This window comes from Anolis carolinensis, chromosome 5 (assembly GCF_035594765.1).
Source record: "Anolis carolinensis isolate JA03-04 chromosome 5, rAnoCar3.1.pri, whole genome shotgun sequence".
Classification (NCBI taxonomy): Eukaryota; Metazoa; Chordata; class Lepidosauria; order Squamata; family Dactyloidae; genus Anolis; species Anolis carolinensis.
The window spans coordinates 180,106,077-180,130,884 of record NC_085845.1 but is presented as its reverse complement, the minus strand read 5'-3'; the positions used below and the strand labels follow the sequence as shown (position 1 = coordinate 180,130,884).

Here is a 24,808-nt window from a genome sequence, read left to right as displayed (position 1 = left end):
GTGAATCCTAAAGGAAAGGAATTCACAAAACCAACATGTGTACAGATATAAACTATACATATTTAGGGAGCAATGTAGATTTTGTCAAACATATCATCCATCTCTGAAGCTTGAATTTTAATGGGCCTACTCTAATGGTGTGTAAACCAGGATCCACACTATTAATATGATTCCTTTTGTTAGCATTTCTAGCTGCTTTTTAAAACCATTTCCTCATACATAGTTTATAATCAATGCTTCTGTTTGTTACAGATTGTTCAATGCTAAGCTTCAATATAATAAATTTTGAGATACCAGCTTTAGTTTCTTGATGAAGGATACACAAAATACAAGCCAACAACAAATGATAACCCAGTGGCAATGTGTGGCAAAGGATGCACATTTTGTGGCACTAGGAAGATTAACATCTGTACAAAATGCGCCCAATCTACATTTGAATGCACAATGTTTATTTTATTGTATCAGTTTTATTCAAATAAGTAACACAATCACAATGTTAATGTATAACAATATGGTCATGGCACAGTGATATGTGCCTCTTTTGCCTCAAATGGCAATTTGAATTCAATTGAAACTACCTAATGAGCATGATTTAAGTGAAATGTCGATTTTGGTCTGCAGCCATGCCAGCTGAGTCTGTATGCAGCATTTCCTCCCTTCTATCTTTTACTGCAAAAGGAAGGAAGTAATGCTTAACTGTTGCAATTCTAAAGTGCCCCCATGCAAACACTCTTTATTTCTTGGATGTAAATGGCAATATAAAACAATATTTTTCAGTATTTGTGACAGCCCCTCTCATCCCCATATCCAAGTTGTTTAACTAGCATGTATAAATATTTACAATTCAGTCACCCAGAAAAAAAGTTTATGATCTCCTCCCATGGCACATAGTGAAAGTGTTCTGTGCCAGGTTAAACCAGATCCTACAGGAGCAGAACCAATAAGGATGGGCTGCAGAAAAAGAGAAAGAAAGATGGTTTAGATATTCTTGCTATTCAAGTTGTACAATGTCAAAAGACATAATTTTAAAAACTAACAATCTTCAACTAATTACCTCCTGTACTGCATTTGCTTTCCAAATTTACTTCATAAATCTCAGGGGTTCTTGCTTGTAATCTTGCAACAAGAAGGCAAAAACTATGTTGCAGCAGCATAAAAAGGATTGTAAAGCTCACAATTCATGGGGGATGTCTTTAGTTGAAAATCTAGTGAGCCTTCTTATGTTCTTGCTATAAATTTGGCACTATAGTCCACAACTTGAAACAACTATCTGCCTTCATTCTGGCCTTTCCCTGCTGCTTCTGTGACATGTTTCTGTGTCAGTCGAAGGACAGATGAGAATCTATGCATTTTACTTTGTTTAATTTAGATTTTACATTTTTGTTATCACTAGTAAGAAGAAAATCAGCCACAACATTTTTAATTGAATGATAACCCAATGTGTATGATGTAAAAGAATGTCTAGATGCCACTACTGCTTTCAATACCACACAAAATCTTGAATATTTTGCAAGTCTCCAATTTGTTATTAGTTCAATTTGTACAGAGCACACTGATATAAAAAACCACAACTCTGAGGATTTGTCACCCAAAATGAGGCCTCAATCATAGTTTCACAATCATTACTTGTAAAGTCTTAATACCTGTTAGATCCAGATGTACTTTCAATCTGCTTAATGACATTCATAGCTATACACCCAGAAGCAGAATTGCTAGAGGGTTTTGGTTTTGAAACATGAGATTTCCATGAGGATTTTTTAAAAAAAAGTTTGGAATATAGCATAGTAATATGCTGTTTTAATAGCAGCATTAAAAAAATACAAGGACAGCTACATTCTTGAGTAAAGCATCTAAAATACAACATCTAAAGTTTTGGACTAAAGCCTATAAGCTTTTTCTTTTTTATTCATAACACTACAACAGCAGACAGTGTTCTCTTCAAGATGTCCTGATAAAGTGGTTTCAAAGTTCATGCAGTCCATCTGTATTCATTTTGAGCCACAGAGCAAACAAGAAACCTAGACTGGACTAAATCTTCTCTGCCTTACAAACAGAGCCATTTGTAATTTGGAAAAAACAGACATGATCTTTACATCTCAAACTGGCAAAACCTTTACCTGAGGATGTCCTAAATGATGAACTAGAAGTTGACTGGTCATCTTTCCTGGATAGCCAGTAGTAGCAAACAGTTTTTCATTGACTTTGGACCACCTATAGATGTAAAGGTCCAAATCAAAAAAGTTCTTACTTAAAGAAATATTAAAACAAAACATACTAAATACGTTAGTCACTACCCCAAGTTAAGCAGACATAATTCAACGGAGAATCAAGCAAAATGTTAGTTATCAACCTCGCAAGATCAGTGGAATACAGTGCTTAATTTTGTCTGGATTCCAATCAGATTGTGAGCATGTCTCTCTCTCACAACACACAGATACTTTTATGTTTGCAAGCATGACAATTGCTTGCATTTTGTCACACAGAAATATAAATTAATCTCCAAAATTGTCCTAACAAAAAAAGCAAATAGATTTTTTTCTGAAAATGTCTTAAGCTATGATATAATTCTTTCACTCTCTACTTCAGTCTTCTTTCTCAACAGGCTAATAGTAAATGGAAAATACATCAATGAGGTTTGTGAATTTGATTATTCCCAGATTATTAGCCATCACAACCGTTGCTGCCCTACACCATTTTCAAAAGAGATTGAAAGCTTTACAAGACTAAGAGAAATTATGAATGTGCAAAGAGGCTTATATGTCTATTGAAAATGGAGTAGGGAAGCAGCGGAAACAGAGGGTGAAGACAGGTGAAAGTGGAATAATCCAGTCCCTTTTGCTCAGTGCTGCTGTTCTGCCAAGGAAGAACAAGGGAAAGAGCTGTCAGGGAAAAGGCAGGTTTAAACAATGGCAAATTCTGGAGTCAGTTGGAGAAAGCACTGGCACAGTAGGGGAAGGCAGGGGGGGATGAAACATGGGGCAAGGAAAGGCCAACTGTGTCAATAATTAATTTAGGTTGTAATACATCTGAAATTGCAAAAAGTTTCACAGGACCATCAACGAAAAGCAAAAATTAATTACCCAAAGCTCATTTCATGAGATTCAACATCACTTTACTGAATCATTATACCTGAATAATCTAGCTCTATCTGCATGGACAGGTCTCTTTTCCACAGGATAACTGTAAAAAGAAGTAGTTATTTTTAAGCAGACATCCACTCTTATTTTTTTAAAGCAGCAAAAAACTGTGAAATGGCACAACCTCTTTTGGAAACCACTACCACGTCAAGAAAATCATATTAACTTTGTCCCAAATCAGCCCAATCTGTAAAACAGCTGCCACTTTAAAGTACAAAAATTCTATTTTCTAACAAACACATTTTAAAATTGGATACCGAGTTTGGATATTATGTGAAAGGAGTAACATACAAAACAATTGAAAGAATATCTGCATAACTCTCCCAATTTGCTTACAATTTCAGGTGCAAAGAAAGATTTAATTCTCTAGATAGACAAATCAATACTGTTCTATCAACAATTATTTCCTAGGCATCATCTTCCCATCTTGTCCCTTCCCCCTGGGTATACTTAAAAACAAGAATGGATATTTCTGCTACGCTTATTAAATGAAATTGACAAAATGATTTCTACATGATATAAAGTGTACTTCTGCATTATAGGTATTATCCTGAAATACCTGTAATGCGGAAGTACTTTATATCATGTAGAAATCATTTTGTGCAGCCATTCATTTTCACAGTATAACATGTATTTATGTTAGTTTAATAATTAGATGTACATCAAAATTAGCATGTAAGGGAGTCTGATAGAAACTTGAGTCACAAACTCTCATTCTAAACATTATTCTTTTTAAACTTTGTAGCCTATTACTTGTGATTGAGTTAAAATAATGCTGGCATTTAATGCTGGCCTATTGGATGGACAGAAAGGTGAAGTTGAATTATCTTATAATTTTTTAAGAAATTCAAATATATAACAAGTATATTAAAGATTGTAAATACTAAAAGGAGCAGAGTTATCAAAAACTATACCTAGATCGAGCAATATCCCAGATATACCAGTCACTTCCAGCAACTGCTCCAACTTTAAAAGTATTTTTCAAACACCAGCTTGCTGACATCAGTGGTGTCTGATCAGTTGTGAGAGACAAAACAGCTTGATGGGTCACAAGATCATAGATTCTTATTGTTCCATTCTTCTCTGCAACCATTAACTAGATAGAAAGGAAGCAGAAAATAGCAACTTTAAATAGTTATCTCTCCTAGTAAACCTAATATTTTAACATACATTAATAATACAAGTGTACTTCAGGATCGCTTATATGTAGTGCTTTCCAGACCTAATCTCTAATTCAAAGAAAATACACTCTTCCAGATACTAAGTATAACACTTATGCACACTTAGTATAACCTAATCTAAACTAGTGTAGTGTGCCACAAGTACAAAACATATCAACCATATTTATTTACTTATTTATTTCCATAATTTCTATCCCACCCTTCTCACCCGAAGGGACTCAGGGCGGCTCACAGTCTGGCAAAATTCAATGCCAATATACAATAAAAAAGATAATACATAAGCAATTAAAACAATTAGATATGAACACATGACATCATCTATATATGAACACATCAAGTCACAAAACATACATTTATATAGTATATGATCTAGGAATCATGCATGTGCAAAATCACATTTTTTTAGTCTTTAGGATAAATGTATTACAAGCTTTAAAGGTGAGATATACTAGAGACAATTATCTTATGTACCCATGTACAAGTCAACATCATGAGGACAGGTTTTGGGGACACAATTATAATTTTTGCTTTGAACTATAGATAAGTCAAGGGTAAAAATTAGGAACAAGTAACAAACAAATATTTTCCTCTCCTTTTCAAAAGGAGGGATGTATTTAGGAAGACCTAAAGATAAGCAGAACATTTTTATTTGTGGAGTTCCAATGACTGTGTGTGTAAATTGTATTGCTAATCTTAAAATGTTTACAGTTATACAAGAAAAGAAAGGAGTATAAATGAGGAAAAAATGAGAATGTGGCCTAAAAAAGGATGTGGGGAAAAGAGCAAGGAAAGCAACCTGCCCCTATTAGGACCCAATGTGAAGTCACAAGGCAGAGTTAAGAAGCCTCTCTTGGCATACCCACCCCATTACCCTTCCTTGCCCAACCCTTATAGAAAGACGGCTCTCCTTCTTTCCTTACCTACTCTTTTGGCCCAAGCGGCATTCAGCAGCTATGCAGAGGAGCCCAAGGCATGCAGATGTCTCACCATTTAGGGCCTTAAGGTAGAGTAGAGTGGCAGTGGCCATTCTGAATATGGGTTTCCTATAATTTCTCCATAAGTTTTGCAAGATTTGCAGAAGGATTGATAAACCTCATGAAGCTTGTACCTACATTTTAGGTCACTACTTAATTACTTTAAGGTAATTATTTTTTTTAATTGGAAGCTAGGTTTTTATGGAGCTTGATTTATACAGCATTTTACCTTTGCTGCTTTTGAGAACAAGAGGAATAAAAATGGACCAGACAGACTAAATTTACTAAGACAACATCTACTGTACACAGTACATGAAAATAAAGGTCTAGTTCCCTACGTAAGTTAAGGATCTTAGAAACTTTGTGAGGCAGTCCTGAACCTTTCTATATTTGGGACTAAAACTCCCACAACATCCAAGAAACACTGCAGGAGCTTTAATCCAAATTATAAATAACAGGATATTATTTTTTAATCTCAAATTAGGTATTGATTTGAAGATCAATGGTTAATTATAGTGCTGAGCTATTTTAATGCGTGTATTCAGTTGCTTTTTTTTACTGCAATTCTAAGAGGTCAGAAAAGTATATATGGTTGACTTTTATTGAATTTTCAACCAAATTGTATGAAATAAAGTACGATATGAGTTAGTCACACAGTGAATATCACTGCTAACGGAAGGTCTGGAAACAGGTATTTTTACTTTTATTATTAATAACCACAGTGGTTTTTCTTTCTTTTCTTTCTTTTACAAAAATATTAAATGTATCTTTAGCTATATGTTTCCAAGATTTCAAGAGTTCTAAAAATATTGGCACAATTCTTCATAGTTTTATTTCTGAAAACTATTCTTACATAACTGAAGTCTTTTCATGTTTGGCAAAGAAACAAAATACCTGTAGAATACTAACCTTAAATTCCTCTTCGGGATGCCAGCTCACACTCATTCCAGGAGAATATAAAATAAAATAATTTTTCAAGTTCCCTTCCAAGTCCCAGACTCTAACAGCAAAGGATATCAAAGTTGCAAAAATATTTAGTACTACAACCATGTTAACTGTTTTCCATTCAAAGCTAGTAAGACAGATTGTGCTCTTTCTTTTGACCACAAACACAGCCAACAGAAGGAAATCTCCATATTGCTTATGGTAGCCAATGAAAATGTAGACTCTTGCATTTCCTTATTAAACAGACTGGAGGATGACTATCTGAATAAGGAAAATGATTAATGCCTCTTTACAACAAGACCACACACTTTAATACTTATAACTCCTATTAAACTTTAGGGGGGCTTAAGAGACCTTTCAGTTTGTATGAATGAGAAAGAGTAAAATATAAGGAGTATCCAGAGCATGCAGACCTGAAATGCCCCCAAATCTCTCCTGCAATTTCATATTTTGTTGGTAAAGACTGTCCATGGTAGATGACCAGTACTCCAAACATCTTGAAGAGGAAGGCAGGTTTAATGATTACCAGCCTTAAAGCTCAATATTTCTCTGACCATCATCTGACCATCACTATTCAACATCATCTCTATTCAAAGCAGGTGTTCAGAAGACCATGTATCTCTATGGTTTCTCCATGCATGGCAGGTGTACTCGATGGCCCTTGTGGTCTCTTTCTAATTATATGATTCTATGTCACCACTTATTTAAGGACTCCCAAAGTGGAAGGTAAACAGTGCTAATTCTCTCCCCAATAGAAAATGGAAGGCATTTCAGCATTCCTTCTTTCCCCCTTACTTAAGTAGACACACATGTTTATCAATATGTCACAGGCTTAGACTGGTATCAACTCCAAATTGGGGATTAAAAAACTTGTAAAAAACTTGTAAACTATAAAATATTTTATGATTAGCAGACAAGGAGAATGAAGTCCAACTGGACAAATCTTCAAATTATAATGTGATTTTATTGTGCATTTAGGTATTCTTAATAACAGTCTAAGTAAAATGTTCAATTTAATCTTCAGTGAAATGGGGAAAAAAGTAAACAGGAAAAAAAGAAATCTGCTGAGAGATCTTTTGAGTTCATCTCTCACCAGGGTATTGAAAACTTTTTATTAGAATCGGAATCCATTCTTAAGTAAATTATATTGCAAGTCTAGACAAAATAGATGTGAAATAAAATAAATATAATTAGTTAACAGTATGAGCCTTTCTGTGCCAAGCCTCTAGAGATGAAGTATTTATTTATTTTCCCTGTTGAAATCCTAGGGCCTCTAAATTTGGATAGATCAGCATTTTGTTTTTTTTTAAACTGCACACATTTTGTGAAAACAAAGAATATCTACTTGATTAGGTAATTTACAGACAAAGCTCTTTCTTCTTCTGCCAGAATTTCTGCCTTGTAGACCTTTCCAAGTCAAATCAACATTTTCTGTATGTGCGCTTTTACTATGTGGAGAAAGGATCATAGTACAATTCAAAATGGTGAATCATTTTGGCCAAATATCATTTCTTTTCTAAAGGCAAAAAAACTGAGATGAAGACAGTGACAAAAATATATATTTATTCCTCCAATTTATGATTTAGAGCCTGTATCTGCTTTATGTTTTGTTGAAATAACGTAGTAAGAACACACTTTGTAACAAATATCCTTGGAGAGAAATAGAGCCCAATACCCTTTTCTATCTACCTCCCCATCTTTTTCCCACATTGCACAACCTAGCTTTGCCAGTGGATTTTGTACATAACAAGAGGGAAACCTTTGGCCCTCCAGATATTTTGCACAGTAGTTCCCATATTGAGAGATTATGGGTGTTATAGCCCCAAATATCTGGAGAACCATTTGCATATCAGAGAAAAGACGGTGATGAAAAACCAAACACATCTACGTGTAATCAATAAAATGCATGTAGAGCAGTGGTTCTCAACCTGGAGTTCTCAGATGTATTTGGCCTTCAACTCCCAGAAATCCTAACAGCTGGTAAACTGGCTGGGATTTCTAGGAGTTGTAGGCCAAAAACATCTGGGGCCCCCAGGTTGAGAACCACTGATGTAGAGAAATGGCTAAAAGACTGACATGAAGAACCAGAATGTTGGACAAAGTTGACTAAGAATATGGTGTTGTATTATAACTTCAATCACAATCAGATATGTTGAAAGTTAAAGCCCAACATTTCACTCTTAGGCCAAGAACTATTTTAGTTTCAATCATCCTAACTAATGAATATGGAGATAATACTCTCTTCCATTACATGAGTGTTCACAAAAGCTTATGCAACCATACAAACCCATTGTACTATTGGTTATTTTTACTGTGTGCATATGAACATGACTATTCTTTTAGAAACCGAAGTATCTTCAAACATTTTAAAATAGTCAGAGTGTGTGTGTGTGTGTGTGTGTGTGTGTGTGTGTGTGTGTGTGTGTATATATATATATATATATATATATATATACATGTTAAAAATATGATCACCCTAAGTATGGTCTTCAGATAGTCACAAAGTTGTAGTGGTAGAAGGCACCGCAAGACTCATCAAGTCCAATCCTCACTAGTATAGGAATTCTCAGGTAAGGCACTCTTGACAGATGGCCAACCTATCTAAATTTTTAAAAATCCAAGAAAAAGGAGTCCACCACATCCCAAAATAGCCTGTTCCACGGTGATAAAGTTGCTCAAGTTATCTGGAAATTCTTTCCAATATTTAGTTAAACTCTCCAATCTTATATTTGGAATCAATTGGTTCATGTTTTACCCTCTAAAGAAGCAGAAAATAATCTTACTTCATCTTCCACCTTACATTCCTTCAATATCTGAAGATAGCTAACACTTCATCTCTCAGACTTATCTTCTCCAGATTAAAAACAAAACAAAAGACCAAACAATCTTTAATGCATCTTCATAGATCTGGTATTTATTAGCTTTGTAACTGTGGGTGGGATATATTCCACCATGTAAATATCTTTTTTAGAGTGTGATCATCATCATGAGCCATCACTTGTAGCCAAGGATGATTGTCTTCCAAGGGTAGTGTCTTGGTGTTGGGTCTGTAAGTGATTGTAGAGATCTATTATGGATCCACATGGTCTTTTACAGTGAGGACATACATTTCCTAATGAAAGGGGGTCCTGACAAGGGTCCACCCTCCTCTTGCCATGCTTCTTCCTTTTGCCCTCTATTCATGCCTCTTCAAAATCCACAGCATTGTTGGTAACAGCTGGCCTTTAGTTACAATGCTCAAGGGCCAGGGCTTCCCAGTTCTTGGTGTTTATATCACATTTTAAAGATTAGTTTTAAGCCCATCTTTAAATCTCTTTTGTTGTCGACATTCCATTTTAAAGATGCGAATAAAGTAACTGCTTTGGGAGATAGTGATCAGATATATTCAGAGTGTGATACCCAGAACTGGAAATAGTACTCCAGGGAAGGTCTGACTAAAGCTGAACAGAATGGTTGATTTAGACCAGAGCTTTCCAAATAGTGTGTCACAATACCTTAGTGTGCTGTCTGCAATGTGTAGGTGTGTTGTGAGAACATAATGAGAAAACTCTAAGTCTATGTGAAAGACGCAATAGCAGTTTGCATGCAGTTATTGTATTAGTGTTATACTTTTTTTACATTCTTGCACTTATTTCCATATTGTTACTGATAATTGACAAAAATCTTGGAAATGTAAGTAATTCTATATATTTAAAAATATAAATGAAAGTTTTTCATGAGATATGCCGTGTATCCCTACATTTTGCTATTAAAATAGTGAATAATGTATGTGTCCATGTCTCTTACAAGGGATTGGTGTAAAATTGAATTACTGTGTTGCATAATTATGCATGTCTAAAAAGTTTGCCACCAACATGAAATGTTCGAGAAGCTCTGATCTAGATGCTAAACTTCTGTTTATGCAGAATAGATTTGTATTGGACTCTGTTGCTAAATTGGACTGTTGACAAACATTAGCCTGTGGTTTATTAAGTGGCCAACTGCCTTTCCACGCCATTCTATATTTTTACCTGACAAAATATGGTAATCTTTCATCCATTATTGCAGCAGTTCATTTTGTTAATTCTGACCCAGCTCTCTAATCAGCTAGTCATTTTGAATCTCGATTCTGTCTGCTCAAGTATTATCTGCTCCTCCCAGTTTAGTGTCATCTGTAAATTTCCATAATCTTTCCCATGCAGAACCCATAACCTATTCCACCCATGCAAGAAATCAGTAATTGTGGAATTGTCTTTAATTTGGAAGAAGGATAGGCAGTTCCCAGTTTATCTCTGTCAATAATCAGACCAATCATTCAAATATTTCCCCCTTGTCCTAAGTGCACAAAAACTGGGGAAGTTCAAGTCAAAAAACTGAGCTGCAACCAGTTATCACTGCAAATTGGTTACAGATGATAAAGAATACAGCTGAAGGTAATTTGTTTTCCCTAATTATTTCCTTCTGAAACAAACAATTGTTGATGAGAAGGAGGAAAACCACAGGCAAACAGAGAAAAAGACCACTATAAGTCAGTGAAATCCTCAATAAAAAGAAAACACACATTTTTTAAAAATATATATATATATGAAAGGAACAATAAAAACACTGGGCAGAGGTTTGCACAGAAAAGCATAAAACTATGTGAACAGAATGCTCAGGTCCAGACATTTAGTCAACATTTTCATGCCCTTCCAAGTTGAATTTGGGAACAAATTTTATAAAGTGGAAGGTACTTTCTTATTAGTGTTTAACTTGGTTTTCTAGGCAACCACAAATGATGACGGCAATGCTGCTTTCCTTTTTTCTTATTAAAATCAAAGAAACCCATCATTCATGTTATATGGACCATTCATAGCAGATGTGTCTTTGCAAGCATTCTGACTGAATTGGGGAAATGGCTTGATTCAGAAGCACTGGCAATTCCTCTACTAAAGGCATTAGTTCAAAACCTCTAAATCATTTTGTTTGTTTTTGAAGTGAGGGAATCTAGACAAGCCAGAATATGAAGGAATTGATTTGCTCTGAGAGCAACAGCTAAAAACCAATCTGCTCTATCCATTTAATCTTGTACATTTTATTGAACTATGCACTCCAATACACTTACTGGGAATAAACATCCATTGATTTCAATGGGGCTGCCTTGTAATAGAAGTGCCAGATAAAAAGAAAAGAGAAGGGAAGAATAGCTTGACAAGAACGGTGCTTTTCAATCACAACTACCGAATATTTGTTTTAAAGAATAATTAAAAATATGGAAAAAAGATCTCTCCCCATAAACATGGATACAATATAATTGTTCTCATTCAGAGAAAAGCATAATAAACTTTTACCCAGCCATCGTTTTCTACTTACAGCTATGTATTCAAGTACAATGAGCATTTCTCCTTTTAATATTGCCCAGATCCTTGTAATGATTAAATTGGAAAAAAGAACCCAAATCTGCAGGACACATCTGAATTCAACAAAAATGATCAAAAACTACAAATCTAAGGATCAGCAAGTATTCTCCTTATGTCATCTTCTTTACTAAGGGAGGATTTTAGCTAAGATTAAAGCATTACAGTACATAACAGCTACATTAGTGAATGCCTGATAAGTTCAAATTTTTAAAAAGAGATTAAAACTGCAATATAATGCAGATTTATCAAGAGTAAAACTCTTTTAGTGCAATGGGGCTTACTTCCCAATAGACACGGGTACAACTGCACTATTACCACAGGAAAACAAGAGCTTCATATGTTGTGATTTAGCAGGAAATTTCCTAATATAGATACATTATATTTGCTAAATCTGTAGAGATAGAAAACAGAAACATTGCAATGCTGGAATTATTATTAGGGGAATACCCTGACCTGTAAATCGGCAGTTTTGGTAGGCATATCCCATTCCACATGTTTGCACAGCTTGAGTGAATCTTACACAAGTTACATTACCAGTCTATATTACCGGTAGTAATTTCATCAGGAGTTCTTGCCTACTCTTACCACTGAAGGAATAAAAACTGAGGTGAAACATTGTGAAGAGCTGAGAATAAGAAAGAGAAAACACTGTCTAAAGAACTGCCAACAGTTTTTGAATGTGCAGGATGACTCCCAGAACAATATGTCTTGGCAGAGAATGCCATGGGAAAAGCAAAAAGGAACAGAAACTGAAATACCCTTAGGATTTACTCTTCTTTCATGTCTTACACCACATATCCATATTAAATATCCATAAAAACAAATAGGCCAAAAAGTCCCCAAAAACCATCTTGATAAAACACAGCAGACAATTATTTAGGAAAATGCTAGAACTATTACACTTTCTAGTACTGTATATACCCATTATGACTGGGAGACAGAAATTACTGGAGAGAAATTATTATCCAACCATATGATTTTTGTCTGTGTAGACCAGGTACTGAAGACATAAATGTAGAGCTTACTCAAGTTATGCAATGCTAGTATGTTCATTATTACTTTATTAAATAACACACAGCGAATAAAATTAAATTAAGCCAGATACTATCCTATGAAAAATCTTTACTCCTAAATAAATGGCTTATCATTAGAAAATATATTATGAGACCTATTCAAGTGTACTCTTTTTTTCTCACACATATGGATGTACACAGAGTTAAAATTTACAATAGGTTAATACAAAATGCATACCTGCAAGTGTGGTCATCACTCACACTCGCAATTTGTTGGCCATCTTTAGGTGAAAATACCAAATCATTAATGTAATCAGAGTGGCCTTCCAAGACCTATTAATAGAAAGGGAAAACATTTTTACTACAAACTGGAAAAAGCATCTAGAATCTAAGCTCATTAAGGATTAAAACAGCCATCTGAATGTTTATCTAGAAACAATATGAAAAGCAGACCACAGATTGCTGTGCTTCCAAAGAACTAATCTTGTTAAGAGGCTGTCATGTTTAAGAATAATGATTCCAAGAATTCACGGGGAACAGCCTTGTGTGAACTGCTCTGCAGCACACTAACAAATTTACAATTTTATAAATATACCAACTTAGGTATCTGTTGATGTTCAGTTTAGGTAATTTTAATGATAAACATAAAAAGTATTCATTGTTGGGTTTTGGATTTTAAGAATGGACCCATTGGAAAATGTATAAGGATGTGGGTAAACTACAACTCCCATAATCTGTTATTGTTCCAACCCCAACAGTATTCAAAGTTGGGCATGTTGGATATGCATGCCAAGTTTGGTCCAGATCCATTGTTGGTTTGGTTCACAGTACTCTCTGGTTGCAGGTGAACCATAGCTTCCAAAATTCTAGGATCAATCCCCCCCCCCCCCTCCCAGTATTTTCTATTGGTCATGTTAGCTATGTGTGCCATGTTTGGCCCAGATCCATCATTGTTTGGGATCACAATGCTCTAGTAATTGGAGCTGTCTTGGAAATCAGCCACCCACAAGCATACATACATACAAACAAACAATAACCACAACAGATCAGCAGGTTTAGCAAGGACATGCCACTGTTATTTTGCTAAATCTGAACTAAATGTATCTCTTCAAAACAACATCATTTGTATTAGGATGTTCAAAGGAATTGGGGAATAGAGAAAGAAGTGTAAAAAAAAAGGAACGTACAACTGTCCTTTTTACTCTTTCTTAAAATGAAGACAAGAAGGTGATTGAAAAGTGGAATATCCAACCTTTCCTGAGTGAGGCAAGGTGAAAGAACTGAGGAGCAGCCAGGGATATAATATGAAATACTTTTTGAGAAACATAATCCCTTGCCTTGGCCAACAGGAGTCAGCTGATACCTGAATAACTCATTCATTACTGGCTGAGAATAATGTAATATGTTTTAAACCTGAAAGGATCATATCAATAATGCTACAAATTCAGTCACAGAACATTTAGTCACATCATTTGTCACTTAGAAAAATATAATTTTCAAAGCCCTACCAGCATTAGTGAAAATGTAAAGTATCAAGGTATAAAGATCAGTACCATCATAGGCCTACTGACATGGAGTATTGAAAATTGAGTCATAATAGCCTATGCTAAGAATCACTGTATTTATAACTGTACTGTTAGAATCTCTGTTCTCTAAAAAATATAGATTAAGAATAGATAAAATAAATCCCTTGAAGTTTAAACATAAACATGCTGCCTCAAAAAATATCACCTTAAGAATATTATGTCCTAAAATACAAGATGTAACATGTTCCTATACAAGTCTTGCAAATGTATATTTAATGAAATTAGAGTCAGGTTTATAGGATGGCAGGCTTAGTATATTCATAAAGGAATATAAAAGCAAGGGCCAAAAATAGTAAAATTCATTTTGTAATTGCTTGTTTCTCACCTTATATTCATCCTTGTCTTGGAGATCTGATGTGAATAATCTTAGCTTCTTATCAGAAGCAGCAGTACAAAACCTAATCAGAACAGCAGTACAATATCAAATGTTATCATAGGCAGCAATCCTAAGAGATATATTTATTTCTTAAAGTAAATCTATATGGCTCATTATGAAGAGGAAAAAATTAAACTACCACAGTTCTCTGAATGTCTATATCAAGTCACTGTCATTAAATGTGCAAGTACATTATTATTTTAAGCATTTTTACCTGCTCTAAAAATTCATCTAGTGTTGTTTAGATAAAATTAGTTAACACAAGATAGACATATCATCTAAATTATATAACATAAGAGGATAGTGGAATGGGGGAGGTAAAAAGCAAAGTTAGCCACAGTTGCTCTTATAGACAACTGCCATTTAACTTGAATAGCAGGTGCCTAAATTTGCCTTTTGCTTCCTGCATCCCACTATGTATTTGTGTTACATATTTTAGGTGGTATGTCTGTCTTGTTTTAGCTGATATTCATGGGTGTTTTGATCAGTAGCAGTTACATGTACTATGCATGTACATTTAAACTGTGGTATTTTTAAAGAAGTGGGTGGATGAAATGGTTTTGGACAAGAAGTTAAGAAACCGAATGAAAACAGGGGTGGGTAATACCTTAGACAGAAAGGTTGGATCTTTTTATTCGTTTATATATTATTTTATATGCTTGTGTTGACATCCATCTTCTCTATTTCTACAGATGACATCCTCTTTTGTAACCTCTCTGAGTCCACCTTAAAATAGAGTTCTTCAGTTCATGAAAACCTAGCATGAAGCTTTAACAGTATTGCAAGCTGATGGAATTTCAGAAATAACTGCAATCGTCAAATGTTAAATTGTGCCCAAGGCATCAGTTGAATCATGAACATTAACATACCTAGAATCTGAGCTAGATGTGTGACATCTGCATATTTTACTGTTGCCAACCTTTACACACACTTCCAAAAATTTCAAAATACTTTCCTTTTCACAGAAACAAATATGCCTGATGTGTCTATTTCTGCTTCCAGATGAGTCAAGCACTTGGCTAGTTGACTGTGACTCCGTCTCAAGGTCACCAGAAGATACTAGATGCTTTCTTTGATTTCTCTTTCTGCCTTGCACTTTTTCTTTAAAGAATTATGTCTAAGTATAGAAAAAGTTGGATTCCATATTTCCTGAAATGAGCTATCAAAGGAGTCAATACTTGCATGAATACCTGAAATTCAGATCATATAAGGACAAAAAGAGGACTTTGAACAGATAGTGCTTTTCATAGAATTTGAAAGGAATATTTTGCAGATTTGTCCCATTAGAATATGTAGGTAAGCCCCCAACATATCTATTGAAGAAAGGTAAGCATTCTGCTCCAAATGGTCCCTGATAGTCTATAAAGTTTCCATTTTGACATGCTGATACCTGAAAAATCGTTCATGAAATTTAGCAATGGATAATAACCTCCAATATATTTTTGGATGGTAAAAAAGATTGAATGAACACCATTGTACAATTGACTTGAGAAAATCGATTCTATATCATTAATCTGTTGGTGGTGGGTTTTGTGATGCACACATCATTTTCTCCTGACCTTGTGCAAAGGAGAGAAAGGCATCTGCAATCTGTCTTCCTATGCTGTAAATTCCTGTATCTAATATCAAAACCCAGTGAGCTGGAGTTTGTTCAAAAAGTGGCGAAAAACAGAATGACCTTTTCTGTAAGAATTCCTGCTCTGTGTAATATCTTCCAGTTTGCTCTAGAGTTTACTGTGTGAATTCAAACTTAATTTACTTCAGATGTTCCAGAATCAAGCTGCCTTCAAGAACTCCACCCAAGACAAAGGAAAAGAAAAGTGATCAGAAAGACTTCCTCTTGGAACAATAAAACAACTATTTCATTAGCAGAATTACCGTATCTGAGGAGGTAAAGCATCAAGTCTGCTTTCTGGACTCCACCCAATGGCGTCAACTCTAATTCCATGATGAAATATTCTTTGGGTTTTATACTGTATTCCTTCCACTTTTGCATCTTCCTCCTACAAAAGAACACAATACTTAAATAAGCTAAATAAATATATATTAAGTGCATCCTGGTCACTAGATTTGAAACTAAGCAGTCACTTTATCATTTTTGTTTCAGAAACGCTTTAGGTTTATTTTACTAAAATGCTTATTTTATTTATTGGATTTACACCTTACCTTTCTTCTAAAATGGGATTCAAGACAACTTATGTTTACCTTCTCTTTAAGGGACATACAGTTTGAAAGTGTAGAATGGTCACTGAGAAAGCCCAAATGCCAGTATCCACCACCCTAACTACATTTGCTAGTGAATCAAAGTGTCCAGTCACTAACCATGATCTTAATGATTATCCAGGATCATATAGGTCTGTGCCAGTATTTGTATGCTAAATAGATGCAGATAAACTTGTCTATGCCTCCAATTTTCACTCTTCTTCTTCTTCTTCATTCACTCAGTCATTTCCGACTCTTCGTGACCTCAATGGGCCAGATTCATGCATTAACATATACATTTGCAGATTTCCAACAACTTCATGTGCTGCTTCTGTCAATTTCATATTTTTAAACTCTTTATTTTAAAGAAGATTGAAAACAATAGTTTTTCATTTTAAAAAAATTGTTTTAGGTTTATTTACTTGACTCCTCATTTACTTATCTACCATAGATAACAGGGATGGGGGTGCAGTGTTACAGAATACCCCTCCTGGAAAGGAATACAAATATAGAAGATGAAAAGAAGATGCAAAGGACAGCCAAGGCTTCTGTGCATTTGGCAGCAGCTGTGCTGAGATGGCTACATTTTGAATGTGGTCTACAAGAGTTCAACTATGAGAGTAGCATGGAGACTGGGGGAAGTGGCTGTGTTTTCCAAGGGACATTGCTAATTTAACATGTCTAGAAACTGTCATATTGGAAAAAACTGTCCTAGCTGCAGAAAATAATGTAATAATTTTAATGCATTTATTTGATTAAATTTTCATTATGCTGTTAGTGGGATTTATTATATCTATTTAATTATTTAACTTTTTGATTAGCTATTATATGTTCTTATTGATGCGTTTTGTTTATTGTTCTATTTTGGTTTGCTTATTTCTATTGTTTTATGGCACTGAATGTTTGCCACCTTTTTGTTTGGAAATCACCCTCGGGGAGATAGGGTGGGTTGTAAACAAAGTTTATTTATTTTTATTTATAGCACAGGTTATTTCCTTAATCAACCTTGCTCTTTCTATAAAGCCTGCCCCAAAGGCCCAGAAACTAGCATTTAGGAAGTAGGGGAGTGTTGTGTGGTTTCCGGGCTGTATGGCCTGTTCTAGTAGCATTTTTTTCTGATATTTCACCTACATCTGTGGCTAGCATCTTCAGATCCTCTGAAGATGCCAGCCACAGACACAGGCAAAACATCGAGAAAATGTTGTTAGAACACAGCCATACAACCTGGAAACCACACAACACTCCAGTGATTTCGGCCGTGAAAGACTTCAACAATACATTTAGGAAGTTACTGGATCTACACAGCAAAGAGCTGGCCCCAGCGCACAGAGTTCAGCTGTCATAGCCTCCTCCTCAAATGATATCATTTCCTGGCCTAGTCTGCTCTAGATGGGTTCAGTGGCAAAATACAGTACCGCCTGACTGCACTGCGGAATCGTGACAGCAAAATATTTGTGTATATTTTTGTATTTCTTGATCTTGGAGAGCTTGTGTGTGTGTGCAAAAAAAAAGGGAGGGGGATGGACTCACATGCAATGTGTAGGCTGCACCTTGCCCAATGATGACTTACAAATTTAAAAGCTGAATTCACCGCCTTGAATTGTGTCTGAAAACTAAAAGGCAAATAATATAAACAATTCATAAAGGGTGTAGTCAGAGTTCACTCTGATTAGAGTATTTTATTTAAAATGCTATTGAATTTCTGTTTGAGCAGTTAAAGTTTTCCCTTGGCTATTTAGATAATGATTGAGTTCAAGGACCAAGCTGTCCTCTGGCAAATGAGCAGGATAAGGAAAACTAAAAGCCAAAGTAACAGGTGGAAGTAATATAGTTCAAGTGCCTAGTTTTCATACAATTCTTACTGTTGCAATCCATACCAGTTAGTTTCCAAACTGTTTTCAAGGGCAGCACTATAGCAACAGAGCACGGTAAAGTAAGTTAAGTTGAATCATAACTAAGGCATGTGCTGCTGTGATCATGTGAGTTAGCTTAAACTGGTCCAAAGAACGCATGATGACACATGTGCCTCCATGGGTAAAAACAAGTCCTAGAGCACTTCCAGATTGAATACAAGGTCAATGTATGACTATTTAGATCAAATTTTAAACCTTTACCCAGATTAGGACATTTTTCAGTCCAAAACTACTTCTGCCTTAACATTAGATTTCATATTGTATTTCTTATTCATTCTAGTCCTTCCTTCAGAAATCCAAGGTTGTAGTTGCCTCCCGGAGATTAAATGGTGATAAAAGTAGGGAAGGGACAATACTGTTTATTAGTTTAATACCTCAACACAAATCTATATGCGGAATTGTCAATGGGTTATGTAGATGCTAAAAAGGTATTTGGGAGAAGACTGAATAGAAACCTGGGAAACTCTAGTCAGGAAGTGACTTCCTGACTGTAAGAGCTGTTCAGCAGTGGAACTCTCTGTCTCAGAGTGTGGTGGAGGCTCACTCTTTAGAGACTTTTAAACAGAAGTTGGATGGTCCTCTGTTTGGGGGTACAGTAGAGTCTCACTTATCCAACATAAACGGGCCGACAGAATGTTGGATAATAAGGAGGGATTAAGGAAAAGCCTATTAAACGTCAAATTACGTTATGATTTTACAAATTAAGCACCAAAAACAACAAATCAACAGAAAAAGCAGTTCAATACATGGTAATGTTATGTAGTAATTACTGTATTTACAAATTTAGCACCAAAACATCGCAATGTATTGAAAACACTGACCACCAAAACATTGGCTACTAACAAATTGACTACAAATAAAAATAGAATTGCTTAAAATGAACTTACAGTCCTTGCTGACTAGAGAAACAGCTGTGGATCAGGCAGACTGTGTTGGATAAGTGAGACTCTACTGTACTTTGATTGCTTTTCCTGCATGGCAGGGGGTTGGACTGGATGGCTCATGTGGTCTCTTCCAATGCTATGACCCTATTATTACTTGGTTCAGGGTCCTGGTCAAAATGGCACATTTGATAAAACTGATTATTGTCCACAATCATTTAGTGGAAGTGTGCGTTTCATGGTGCAGGTGTTCTCAGCTTTGGACAAATTCCAAAAACAAAGCATCTAATTAACCTGTCATCCCAAACTAACTGGAACTGATTTGATACCACCTGATTTAAGAACTTGTTCAGAAATTGCAAATACGAAATATTTATTTATTTACTTATTTATTTACAGTATATTCTGCCCTTCTCACCCCAAAGGGGACTCAGGGCGGATCACACTATACACACATAGGGCAAACATTTAATGCCCATAAACACATCAAACAGTGCAACAATAGTGCAACAACTCCCTATATCCAGAACTTGTTATCTATTTTCTATATCTCACAAACTATTTTCTGGCAAATTTTACTAGCCAAGGTGAAGGGTCTAAAAAGCAAGACATTGCTTGCACAAGCAGAAAAGTACTATTAACAAGAGGTGCCATGTCTACAACAGTCCATCTTCATTTTTGTTAAAATTGTGGCAGACATATAACCAGAAATATGATCAATTTTATTTGCCAAATTAATACAATCTGATGATATTCTTACTGATAACTTTTAGGGTCTTGATCTAGTAAGATTAATTTATGTCACAAGACCTCTACTGATCAACATCATATAGATGCAATCAGTGAAACTGATACAACATTTAAAAAATTACCATGACAGTCACAAAGTAGTTCATATAATGGGATCAGAGCTGTAATACATGAGATTTGGCAGCCATGATGTCTTGTGCTGCTTCTCATGTTACTCTCTGCTTGGATATCAAAGAAGAGGAGTTCTTAATATCACTTCCAACATAGCGATCAGATCATGTAGAGAGATACACTATTAGGCAGTGGAATGGATATATATCAACAACCTTCCCAACACATCTCTATTAACAAACACTGGAAACAAGCTGAATGGTGAACGGGGTACCTTGTCACTGTTAACTATAATGCACACTAACCTGAAACCTACAAGTTCCAACAACCACATAATGATTGCCACCATAGGCTATCAGAGACTCTGCAGTTCCGCTCTCAAATGGGCTGAATTCCACCACATGCACATAATCTTCACATTCCACAGTATAAGATGCACTCCGGGAAGCTTCCTGTTTCATCTTCAGTGGAGGTATTCTAAGTAACCTGACAGCAGACTCCTCAGCTGGACAAGGAGCTAAATAGCAAACATATACACAGTTAGATAACTAAGTCTCATTATTCCAAATAATAATAATTATAGTAATAATAATAACAAAGCCCCCAAAATGTTTTTTTGATGTCTTGATTTTTAGGAATGTCTCTGGGGTTATTTAGGGGGCCAGTTCAGAAAATTGCATTGGATAGACCCCCATTAGCTCCAGTTTCTTACATATGGTTATCATGATTTTCTATTGCGAGAAGATGAAGAAGAGAATATGGCATATATTCTGTATCTCAAAAACTAGAGCTAATGGGGGGAAACGGGTACCATATTAGGAATCAGCAGATCAAATATATTCAGAAACAGGTCTAACATTTGAAACACAAAAATGTGTGCTGGCCAGCATAATAACAAGTGCAAGTTATTATAACTGCAAGTTCCAACAACTTCATAATAAGAAATTACAGTTTTAGCCATTCTGTTTTAAGGCAGTAGTAGTTAACATTTTTGCTCTTCAACCAAATCTGTTATGGCATGGAGAGAGGGAATTATTTGTAGAGAAAACTTAGTTCAGTGGGCTTTCACAAATTATTTATTGAATTTACGTATATCCCATTTTTCTTTAAAATTGCTCCCTGCAAACATCTCTAAGCTCTCAAAAAGGAAGCTACTGAATGAGACCAGCTTTTGGGGGAAACTAAAGATAATGATATCTGAAGGTTAAGAAGGCAATTCAACTTTGTTACGTATTATAAGAGTAGTTTTATCTATCTTGTTGGGGTTTTAATAAGGGTTTTATAGCATTTGCTAATATTTATGATTTTAACTTGTTCTTAACTTTTATATTGTATGTTTTTAATGGCTGTAAGCCACCTTGGGCCTTGATTGAGGAAAGGTGAGATACAAATCTCATAAATCTATCTATACACATAATAAAAGTGAAAATAAGTACGCATGTACGTGGCTGGGGTGCCCACATCCACAGACAGCCTCCCACTTCCATAAACAGCTATAACCCACAGTGCTGAGGAGCCACCAAAAGCACTCCCTCCAATGACATTTCAGGTTATCGTGAGCACCGTGAATACGTAGCCCAAACCCTGCCAATGTCCTTCCCAAACACTACAGCCCACTACCCAAGGAATGCTTTCATTCAGGGATAATTTCATCCTAGATTTTATGTTTCCTCCAGCACAAACATACCAGTGTTCCTTACTCACTCAATTGGTGTGGAATTTGCATGACCCCACCCACTGCCTCTTCCTTAACCCTTTCCTACTCTTTACAACTCTGTTTGCATAACAAACAGAGCAGAACTGAGCAGCAACTAAACTTACTGGAGGAGTTTGGGGGACTGACTTCATATGATGGAAGCTGTAGTTCACCCTGCATCAAGTCAGAGCACTGTGACCCCCACCAGCAATGGCCCCAGACCACATTTGGCACACAGAATCCCCATGACCAAAGAAAAATACTTGAGAGGTTTGGGGGGAATTCACCTTGATTTATAGCTGATGTAGGTACTGGGATTTATAGTTCACCTATCAAAGAACACTTTGGGCCCCACCAATGATGGACCTGGACCTAACTTGACACATAGAACATCCATGACCAACCGAACGTACTAGAGGGATTTGACGGGATTGACACACCATGGTGGGAGTTGTAATTCATCCTACAGCTGGAGAGCATACTGAACCCCACTGATGATGAATTTAGAACACATCTGCCCAACATGACAAACTTTTAAGTATTGATAGTTTCAGGGGTTAATCTGGCAAGATGTGAGTTGTAGTACACCCACAACCTTATGCGCTTTGTAAAATAAAAAAGACCTCTTCTGATAAACCGGGCAATGTCGGGTACCCAAGCTAGTAAATAAATAAATAAATAAATAAATTAGGGGATTGTTTTAGTGACACATAATTGTTTTTTTGTTGCATTTTAGCATCTGTGATTTTATTTTTAATTGGGGGACTGAAGCTGCATTTTTTGAAAATGTAATAAACATCATTAGACACTTGGAGTCTCTTTTAAGAGAGGACAGCAGACATAATAAATAAAACAATGATGATAATAAATACTGCAGTTTGAAATCTTTTTAACTGCCATGGCTCAATGTTATGGAATCGTGGGATTTCTAGTTTTGCAAGGTCTTTAGCCTTGTGTTGTCGAAGGCTTTCATGGCTGGAATCACTGGTTTGCTGTGAGTTTTCTGGGCTGTATGGCCATATTTCAGAAACATTACCTCCTGATGTTGCAGTCTCTCAAGTCGTTATTGACATAAAAAATATCCTGATGTTTCACCTACAACTATGACAGGCATCCTCAGAGGTTGTGAGGTCTGTTGGTAACTAGGCAGGTGGAGTTTATATATCTGTGCAATGTCCAGGGTGGGAGAAAGAATTATTGTCTGCTTGAAGTAGCCCGGTTGATATCAAATGTCTACATGGAACACTCTGAAAAACAAGCCCTAGAAACAGCACCAAAAATCCCACTATATAGTTCAGATATGTGGATAACACCAACTGATTTTGTTACCAGTATTAAAAACTCTAAGGAGCCCCGGTGGCGAAGTGCGTTAAAGCACTGTGCTGGAGATCCAAAGGTCCCAGGTTCAAATCCCGGGAGCGGCTTGAGCGCCCGCTGTTAGCTCCAGCTCCTGCCAACCTAGCAGTTCGAAAACATGCAAATGTGAGTAGATCAATAGGTACCGCTCTGGCAGGAAGGTAACGGCGCGCCATGCAGTCATGCCGGCCACATGACCTTGGAGGTGTCTACGGACAACGCTGGCTCTTCGGCTTAGAAATGGAGATGAGCACCAACCCCCAGAGTCATACATGACTGGACTTAACGTCAGGGGAAACCTTTACCTTTACTTATTAAAGACTCTAAAATCAGGACAGTAAATAAAGAACACCACTCAGAAAACGGGAATTCCAGACATGAATCAATTAGGGCCAGCTAGCATCTCCCAACAAAGGAGTGCCCCAGGCAGTAATCAGCCAGACTTTGAAGCTGAAAGGCTATTCAGTGCTAATCAAGGTGGCCAATTGAAACATTCACACCTGCCTCCAACAGACAAGAGTTCTTCCTCCCACCCTGAACATTCCACACATATATAAACCCCACTTGCCTAGTTTCAAACAAACCTCGCAACCTCTGAGGATGCCTGCCATAGATGTGGGCGAAACGTCTGGAGAGAATGCTTCTGGCACATGGCCATACAGCCCGGAAAACTCACACCAACCTAGTCTTTAGCCTTCTTTGCCAAAGAGTGCCGGTGCCTCGCCAAACTACAGCTCCCAGGATCCCATATGTTGAGCCATGGCAGTTAAAAAGTGTTGTCAAACTGCATTAATTTTACAGTACAGCCTGACGGAGGAATAAGAAAGAAGGCCTCCTCCTCCTCCTGAGCAGGACCCCAAACGCCCCTCACAAACCTCGGGCTCAGAAAACGTTCGCCGGTTTCTCTGGAAAGAGACCCATGCCAGTAGATTCCCACGGAAAGAGCCCTTTCACTCGCTCACCTCAGTCCCTCTCTCTCCCGCGAAGAATTCATGAGGCAGCTCCGCTTCCGGGAGAGAGTCTCTTCCGGTTTGCGTCGGGTCCCGCGCTCTGATTGGTTGAGTCGCGCGGCGTTCGAATTCAAACCACTGCCGTGGACAGCTGCGTGTTTGGCGCTGTGGATGAGCTTCCTTGGAGTGAGCGTCTCCCAGGTGAGGGCCGTGGGCCTCCAGTGGGGCTGAGAGGCAGAGGGAGCCTCTCCCCTGTAGAATGAAGGCAGTTTGACTCCACTTGGACTGGCTCAATGCTATGGAACCCTGGGAGTTGTAGTTTTACAAGGTCTTTAGCCTTCTCTGGCAAAGAGTACTGT

The 24,808-nt window shown here is 36.6% G+C and overlaps 1 protein-coding gene across 2 annotated transcripts; it reads right to left on the bottom strand.

Annotated features, from left to right (window-relative positions):
- Positions 1-432: 432 nt before the first annotated feature.
- nup37 (nucleoporin 37) lies at positions 433-24,593 on the bottom strand. 2 transcript variants are annotated; one of them, XM_003220898.4, is made up of 10 exons: positions 24,462-24,593; positions 20,753-20,964; positions 16,469-16,593; positions 14,540-14,612; positions 12,867-12,961; positions 6,202-6,292; positions 4,052-4,233; positions 3,130-3,180; positions 2,118-2,211; positions 433-951 (listed from the first exon to the last, which is right to left on the bottom strand). In XM_003220898.4, the coding sequence occupies exons 2-10, from the start codon at positions 20,906-20,908 to the stop codon at positions 838-840; spliced, it is 981 nt and encodes a 326-aa protein (XP_003220946.1). In that variant the 5' UTR covers positions 20,909-20,964; positions 24,462-24,593; the 3' UTR covers positions 433-837. The 2 variants fall into 2 exon arrangements, with proteins under 2 accessions (XP_003220946.1, XP_008108774.1); XM_008110567.3 differs by having other exon boundaries at positions 24,375-24,524.
- Between the last annotated feature and the right edge of the window lie 215 nt (positions 24,594-24,808).